Source organism: Triticum urartu, chromosome 3A (assembly GCF_056163025.1).
Source record: "Triticum urartu cultivar PI428250 chromosome 3A, HENAU_Tu73, whole genome shotgun sequence".
Classification (NCBI taxonomy): Eukaryota; Viridiplantae; Streptophyta; class Magnoliopsida; order Poales; family Poaceae; genus Triticum; species Triticum urartu.
The window spans coordinates 544,750,596-544,759,786 of NC_141875.1; the positions used below are offsets into that span (position 1 = coordinate 544,750,596).

Genomic DNA, 9,191 nt, shown 5'->3' on the forward strand with positions numbered 1-9,191 from the left:
TAAGAAAATTAGGGGTGACACTATTAGCTTCTCGATCACACTGAAAGATTATCGCTATGCTAAACGGTCAGATCAGAATTTTGTTATATGGAAAAATAATTTCTAAAACCTCCTTTCTTTTTACAAATGATAATAATCAAATAAAAATACTCCCTCCTTCCATCTATATAGGGCCTAATGCGTTTTTCGAGGCTAACTTTGACCAAATATTAAAGCAATAATATATGACATGCAACTTACACAAAACAAACTGTTAAATTAGTGTGTGAAAGGAGATTTCAATGATATAATTTTTACATTATGCATGTCATATACTATTAATCTTGTCAATAGTCAAAGACGGTTTTAAAAAACACATTAGGGCCTATATATGGACGGAAGGAGGGAGTAGAAAAGAACAAACCGCGTGGATGAATTACGAATCTATCACAACACAGAAAAGGAAAGAAAAGGCGAGTGCGGTAGGCGCTTCATTTCCGTTCCCTCCTTCCGCCCGTCCGCTTCCCGCTCTTCCCTCTCCTTTTCCAAGAAAGCCCACCCCATTTACAAGAGCGGAAGAGAGCGAGGGAGGGACAGACAGCGGAGCGGCGGCGGCGGCGATGGGGATCCAGGGTTTGCTGCCGCAGCTCAAGTCGATAATGGCGCCCATCAGGGTGGAGGATCTGAGGGGGCAAACGGTCGCCGTCGACACCTACTCCTGGCTCCACAAGGGCGCCCTCTCCTGCGGCGACCGCCTCTGCAAGGGCATCCCCACCACCAGGTTCCCCTCCCCCTCCCCCCCCGCCCCTTTCTTGGACCGACGAAAGACTAGTTTTGTCCCCGATAGGGTCTCCTGATCCGTTCCCCACATTGCCGAATCCTAATCGACGGATCGAGGAAGTTTATTCCTTTGCAATGCATTTCGCCCCCAATCAATCCCTCGACGGATTGGCAGCCTTTCTTGGACCGACGAAAGACTAGTTTTGTCCCCGACAGGGTCTCCTGATCCGTTCCCCACATTGCCGAATCCTAATCGACGGATCGAGGAAGTTTATTCCTTTGCAATGCATTTCGCCCCCAATCAATCCCTCGACGGATTGGCAGCCTCTCGAATAGTTACCGCACCGCACAATTCTTTAGGCCAGCCATGGTTTCTTGATTGGGTCGGTGCCCCGACCGGTGAATGTGAATCCCATTCCAGATGAAGGATAAACGCGGCCCCTTGTTTGTGTTGTTTCTCACAGGATTGCGGAAAGAAGACGCGCTTCATTTGTTCTGTTGTACCCTAAAACTGAATTTCCCCATCTGTCCCAGTGCCAGGAATTCTTGTATCTATAGGTTGGGTATATATATATATATATATATATATATATATATATATATATATATATATATATATATATATATATACGGGAAACATATCTGGGAAAGATCTGGTTCTGTTTTAGTTACAAAATCCACCATTTCAACCCGTAGAAATTTTGTTGGTGAGGTCTACGTATGGAAAGTTCTATAAGTACTAACTTTGCATCATTGCCTTCTTACACCGTAGTTTCCTGACGCAGTTGAAATTCATTTGTCACTGAATCATAGTGCAGAGGACCATAGAGTTATGTACAACTGCAATTCACAATCACATCCTGAGTGCAGCACCATAAACTCACCTGTGTTTGCACCCTTGAATTTGAACCAGGCATATCGAGTACTGCATGCATAGGGTTAACTTGTTGCGGCACCATGGCGTGAAGCCAATTCTTGTATTTGATGGAGGCTTTCTGCCAATGAAGAGCGAACAAGAGGTCAAACGTGCAAGGTATGCTCTTCTTTGAGGGTAATAGTCTAGTGTGTTTCAGCTGTCAAGCGACATTTGCATTACCTTTCAACAATGTTATGCATTTAGAAGTTTCTTTGCATATGAGCTACTGTTGTGGTCATCTGGGGCTCTCTACCTATGTAGTGCAGTTGTAATATTATTACCTAATGTTGAATCGGTCAAGGGGCTCTGCAGTTTTTGTTGTCTCTATGCAGTCATCATTCTACAGTATTATTTACTGGATGCTAATCATGCAATCATTCAGGTCACGAAAGGAAAATCTTGAGCGTGCCAGGGAACATGAAGCAGCTGGGAATTCCCGTGCTGCTTTCGACTGCTACCAGAAAGCTGTTGATATTACACCTAAAATTGCTTTAGAACTGATCCAGGTACAGATGTAAATTCCATGTTATATTACCAACTTGTTACCACCTATTTAAAGTAGTTTCTAACAGAGTGAAAATGTTTGGTTTGATTTCTGTAAATTGTCTTTAAACATGCAATGCAGGTACTGAAGCAAGAAAAGGTTGATTATATTGTTGCGCCTTACGAAGCAGATGCACAAATGACGTTCTTATCTGTCAACAAACTTGTTGACGCTGTAATTACCGAGGATTCAGATTTGATACCATTTGGCTGTTCTAGAGTAAGCACACTATTACAACCCCCTCCTCAGCCCTCAACATATACCATAGCCTTTCTAATTACTAGCACAATGCCCGTGCATTGCTATGAAACTATAAAATATGAGGATTTAGGCCACTGGCTTAGAAAATCGTTAATATTGTTCTGCAGCCTTTGTGCACAGTTCATGATTAAAAAGAGCAAAAATACATGAAAGATCATGCGGCTGGCATTGGAGAATCTTAAGAGTTCATAGTAGGTCATTTGGAAAACGCAACATTTCGGATGTTTAAACATATGAGAATAGGCAGTAGTAAGTTGACTGCACAAGGTCGTGAATCGGGTAGGAGGACAAAATCTATCGTCGCTTTGGAATTACAATTTGTTCACTCTCTTTTTCTGTGGTATAGAACTGGAGGAACTTGGTTGGTAAGAGAAACTGAAAACATAAGCATATATTTGAGTTGGAGCTGCATGTCAGGTTTTTGTTATTTGTGTCTTCTATCAGTGTTGGTCTCATATGAAAGTAGTAGTGTACTTGTTTATTTATGTCAGGTCCCACATGTGAGTAAAAGTACATTTGTATATATATATGTCTCTTAGAAGGTTGCTCATCCCACATATTGGTAGAGGTGCATTTGTTTATTAGTGAAGATTGTTGGTTCCACATGTGAACTCACCACTAGCTCCAACTTATATAAGCAGGAAAGATTATCTTGGTATCATGGTTTGGCAGTTGAATAACTGCCGTTCTCTGAGCTTGTCCTCTGAGAACATTACTTGTATTCTCTCATTTTTATGTATCTTATTGTAATGTGCAGATTATTTTCAAGATGGACAAATTTGGGCAAGGTGTTGAATTCCAGATAACACGATTGGAACGAAACAGGGAGCTGGACTTAAATGGATTCACGAAACAGATGTTACTAGAGATGTGTATTTTAAGTGGCTGTGACTATCTTCCATCCTTGCCGGGAATGGGTGTCAAACGTGCTCATGCACTCATCCAAAAACTTAAGAGTCATGAGAAGGTAAATCCTGTCTTCTCTCTGTCTATTCAATATACTACCTTCAATACACATAAAAATAGTAAAAAACCCACAGAAAAAACAGAAAACATGTGTAGAACAGTTGTCCCTACAAGATAAGACAGACCTAATAAGGACAAATGTGCATAATGCGCAAGCAGAATAAATAGTTCAAGAGATGGCTCCTACAGGCAAAACAAAAGGTTTACTGATCCATCTTTTATGAAGCTATTATCTTATTATCTTATAGTTAGTTATTCAACGTACAACCAAATGTTACAAATGAGATTTCTTTTTAAACTAGTCATGCAACCCAGTGATCAATAAATGACGAGTTCTTAGTGTGATGGAAGTTAATGGAATGCATGCTTTCAGGTAATCAAGCACCTGAGGTACAGTGCTGTTTCTGTTCCACCTCAATATGAAGAGAATTTCAAGAAGGCAATATGGGCATTTCAGTTTCAAAGGGTCTATGATCCTGCGACAGAAGATATTGTTCATTTGTCTGGCATTCCTCATGACCTCAGCGAAGACGACTTTCTGGGACCATATCCTTTGTGAACTTATATTTTTATAGTTAGGTATTATATAAATATGATAAGCTGATGTTCATACACTTCATACATTGATCTTTTCCATCATTTGTCCATTCCTTCTAATGACCATTGAATACAGGCGAATTTGAAAATAAGCTAAGGATTTCATGACACCATGTTACTCAGTAATCCCAAATCATTTTACCTCCTGAAGGAACTCTACTTTCATGCACTAGAGCATTTCCTTAATTAGTTTATACATGGTTACCACAGGCTGTTGTTAAAGGTATTGCTCTAGGGGAAATTGATCCACTTACAAAGGAACCATTTGAGGTACTCTCTGTTTCCTACTGTGCTGTTCTTGTTAGGTTTTTGTCTTCCACAAGATTTTTTGTGTCAATCTACAGTTTTGGGAAAGTTATACTTGTTTTCTCTCATATGCTTTACTAATTTGCCGTTTTAGTTTGCTGGTGCTTTGTTCCTCCTAATGTAATTCACCCCTCTCTTCTGAGGAGCCTTGTGCATGTAAAAGCATGTGCATGCACAAACGAAGCATGATGCAATTTCATGAATAACACCATATGAGGGCTTTTTAGAAATGTTTTCTGAATTTTAACAACGTTCTCTTTATTGATTAAGTAAAGGAAGTCTTGAGAATAACATTACACTAGCCCAGCATGGAAGATATGAAAAGGGGAAATAACAAAAATATTTAGTTATAAAATAGACAAGGTTCCTCACTAAAACAAAAGAATGGAAGTAAATATAAGTTGTCATGTTTTCATGTATTTTTGACGCCTCTAACTAAATGTACTACCATCATCTTACAGAAGTTGAAATAAGTAACTTTTGTCACTTGTTTATCAAATATTATACCAGCATGTACTTAGTTATAGTGCAGGATGTGCAAATTACCAACATGTAGTTGTGTCTTCGTTCTTGATTATCTTATTGAGATTTCTGCCTTACGTATACATATCTTGCAGGCCAGCATTCCTTGCAGTGCACCTGCTGCTGATAAAGGTTATCCGGTCAAGGAGTCTATTATTCCTTCAAATGGAAAGAAGAGGCTAGAATTGCCTGTGCAGAAAAACATATTGACAAATTACTTCTGTATCCTCTCAATGCATCTTAATTTTATTCAAGAAAACTTTGGATGAATTAAGTTTACTAAAGTGAGCTCCTAGATGCGTGTATATAATTCACATTTATGAATTGCCTTGGACAAGAATCTTGTTAATTTTTGGTTTTTGAAACCTGAATACCTGATTATCATTTGAACAGTTTTCTTACCCCACCACTCCAAATATTTTGGCAGGTAAAGGCGATGTATGAAATGTAGTATGTTATTGTCCATATTGTCTTGTTGATTGAGATAATTTGCATCCTTTATTCACACTGTTTAACTACCCATTGCACTATCCTTAACCTTTAGAAGGCTTAGCATCGCTTGAGGCAAAACGGAAGTTCAGGGCACCTAAGGTTACACCCAAGCAAAAAATGTTGAATGAATCTTCTTTGCCGAGCCGTCAGACTGAAGACTCTGGCACCCCTGATTCAATTGAAGACACTAGCTTGCCAATGAATAATATTCAATTCTCTCAGTATAGTTCTGAGCATTTTAGCTCTGAACCTCCTCGAGATGATTCAATTGATGCTTCTCAACGTAGTACTGGTCGTGCCTTCCCCTGGGACGATTCAGATAGTGTTTCACCCCACTGTATTTCTCGTGATATTGGCAGTGGTCCTCTTTCTAGGGATCAACACATTGAAGATGCAGAGGTATTTCTTATTAGTGTACTGCGTAAACATTTGCAATGCTCTCTTAGTCCTACCTTCTTACTGCGGACATATTTCTCTTGTCCTTGTGTCTTGCTTGTCTTTTCAGGTTGAGGTCAGTTATTGCAACACAAGTGCAATGCCAATAAGTCCTTGCTTAGAGAGTAAGATCTCTAATTTTTGTAGTTGATGTGTGACTTAATCCATAAGTCATGTGATAGTTTCTTTATTCATGGAGAGTCAACATTAACCATCTTGGGACTGATTTCAGTATTTCATATGTGCCTGTTTTATGTTTCTAGGGACTTTGCCTGGGATAGCAGATCCATCATTAATTTCTCATAACACGGAACCATCGAGATCAGTGCCACATTATGCTGAAAGTTATGTGGCTCCTACTGTAAGGAGTTCATACTTCAAGAAAGATAAGAGGGTTTTCACAAATCAAGTAGAAGACCAGTTAGATGATGACGATGATGATAACGCTGAGACTGGCACTTCCACTCTTTCTGGAATTCAACCGGGGAACCCTGGAGGTGTTGTGAAGAGAAGAAAACTTTGGGATCCCCAAAATTTTGAAGACGTAAATGATTGTTTTAATTTCTACTTATCATTACATGGCAGCTAGCCTAGTAGTTCTACTGTGGTACTAGCTGGTATCTGATATGCTGTTTGTGCAGGAAACATTGCCACCAACTAGTTCACATGACAGTCCAACAGTTGATGAAGGTAATAGTTCTACCTTGTTCTTATTTTGCCTTTGTTTCTTCTTTTTGATAATTTGAACCTGTTCCTTGTTCCATTGCTATGTTGGATATGAAGATAATATGACTAAAAAGGATTGCAAGTAACATCAGCCTCTGTTTGTCCTTTGCTTGTTACATGCATGCAGTTTGGTGGATATCTCACTTGGCAGCTTGATTATCATTCCCTGGAATGTTTTTTGTGTGACATATTAAACTTTCCTCATTTGTTAATTGTTATTCTTGGTCACAAGGAATGTTAAGCATTTCAGTCATTAATCAAGCTTGGTTTTTTAAACCAATTCAACCAAGGTTACCGCTTTAAAGTAAATTCAGTTTAGATGCTTCTCAATCTTCATTTTCCATGCAATTCTTCCTGTATTATAGATCGTTTATGTACCATTTAACACTTTTTTTATTACAATCTGTCTTGATCTTTAGAGAGCAATCTGTGTAATGTCTGAAATTATTGCAGGCTGTGGTACTGATTCCCTTGATGACATCGACACAAATTCTGAAGGAAGATTCGGATGCAATGTTTCCCATGTGAATAATTACAGTGGCATCGCGGAGAAATCGATGGATAAGTTTGCTGCACTGATATCATCTTTCAGATACGCAGGCTCCCGTGCCAGTGGCCTTCGTGCTCCTTTAAAGGATGTGAAGAATACCCTTTCTGTGAGGTATGCAGCTTCATAACTTGTGCATATACACAATTTACTTATCAGTACATGGAATAGACCTGGTTTCATCCATGAGTGAATATATAACGGCACAGTTATTCTGTCACAGATCTATTCTCAGACCCCCGGAACAGAACCTCTGGTGTACGGCTAAGAAGACCGCGAGAGGTCATGGTTCACGAAGCAGATCCAGAAGTGATGCCTCGAATAGCGCCGACGGTCCTCCTGATCTGAGCGCGTTTGCACGCAGCCCTGTTTTTCTTCCTGATCTGGGGAAGGTCACCGATAAAGATGCACCGGCAAGATCTACTACTGGTGGTTGTCTTGATCAGAGCAGGAACACTCGTAAAGCAGTGGGCACTGTTGTCAGTCCTGATCTGAGCACATTTGCATACACACCCACGACTACTGCTAGTCGTCCTGAACGGAGCAAAGTCTCTACAGCTATAAGGACTGCAGACAGTCCTGATCCGAGCACATTTGCATACCGACCCATGACTACTGCTAGTCCCTCTGAGCGGAGCAAATTGTCTCCTACAGTTATAAGAACCGCTGACAGTCCTCCTGATCTGAGCACATTTGCATATAAACCCATGAAACCTTTGAATGGCAGCAGGTTTGCAGGGACAGCATTAGTGGCTTCTGGACGAAATTCTCGAGGCCGATTCACATAGAACTGCTGATGAGTCTGTTACCTTTTATGATATGGGCGTGTTTGCTATTGCACGAAAAGGCCAGCCTTCATGCTTTGACCTGAGCAAACTTAGATCTAGCAGCAAATGCTGTTAAATGGTGTCCTTGGCCACCCATGGACCTGCAGTCCCGATGAACCCCTGATCTAAGATCACCCCTTTTTGCGCCAACAGAATGGAAGCATGAAAGAAGATGGCAGTCGGTACCTGTAGAGGCTTGGTACTTGACTTCATTTTTATCCGATGCAAATGCAAGCTGAAGCATGTATGGTCTGGAGGGGGAGGTAGCTGGCAGCAGGGGCTAATAGCTTCAGTTTCAGAGACCACCGTGTGTGGTGTGCAAACCTAGCACATGCCCATTTCTGTTCTTTCCTGGATACTGTTGTCTTTTGAGCATTAGTATAGGTGTTACCTTCTGTCAATTCCCAATCAAGATGAATCAAGGAATTGTACAATATGTTGTATTGTGGTTTGTGGATTCCGTGTAATTTGTTGTTGGGTATAGTAATGATCTTGAATGTACTATTTGTGTATTGAACGGACTGGGTTTTTTGCTCTCCGGACCGGGCGAAACCTTTATCGATACCGTTTGTTAAACCCTCAAGATGCTTCTTTGTACTTGATCAGAAGTAGGGAGAAAAATGAATACATGTCTGGGTGCACCATCCTTTTTAATTGCAATTGCATCGTATTGTCTGGGTACACAGTACTTTGATTTACTTGTGCGTATATAACTCTCCTATGCTTTATTTTACTCGTGTGTACACTTGAAATTATTTTACATGTGCGTACAGTTGAAGAAAATTAATACATGTCTATGAAAAATGAAGAGATGTCTGGGTATGCCATCCTTATTAATTGCATGCTTCAGTTTTAAAGACCACCGCGTGGTGTGTGCAAACCTAGCACATGCTAATTTTCCGTAATCAGCATAATAGTTTCTTTAGAATTCGTGTCGTGGGATCATCTGTTTTCCACCTAGACTTGTCACCGAATGTTTTTTAAATATGTATCAGCATTAGGAGGAGTCTTCAAGTAAAACTTCCTCCTCGGAGCCACCGACACTTCTCCATAGGCACATTGATCATCCTTGATCATTTTGGTGTTCTTTGGTGAGGGGAGAACCTCTAGGGTAGCCCGATCTTCACGAATGAGAGGAGGGAACAACGAAGAACACGAAGATCAACAAGGAGGATAACTAGGGGAGCCTATTTGACGTAGCAAGAACCAACAACGAAGAAAAAGTGTACAAGCCTTCAGAACTGAACACGAATTAACAACCCTCTTGCAACTATAAATCCACACCACACGGTT

The 9,191-nt window shown here is 40.4% G+C and overlaps 1 protein-coding gene across 1 annotated transcript; it reads left to right on the forward strand.

Annotated features, from left to right (window-relative positions):
- Window positions 1-470: 470 nt before the first annotated feature.
- Window positions 471-8,558, forward strand: LOC125544941 (5'-3' exonuclease family protein). Its single transcript, XM_087547676.1, has 14 exons — window positions 471-760; window positions 1,673-1,792; window positions 2,058-2,181; window positions 2,301-2,438; window positions 3,238-3,447; window positions 3,820-3,991; window positions 4,240-4,313; window positions 4,967-5,093; window positions 5,419-5,762; window positions 5,869-5,923; window positions 6,062-6,342; window positions 6,440-6,488; window positions 6,978-7,185; window positions 7,295-8,558. Exons 1-14 carry the CDS (start codon window positions 600-602, stop codon window positions 7,857-7,859), a joined length of 2,628 nt encoding a protein of 875 aa, XP_087403802.1. The 5' UTR covers window positions 471-599; the 3' UTR covers window positions 7,860-8,558.
- The last annotated feature ends 633 nt before the right edge of the window (window positions 8,559-9,191 follow it).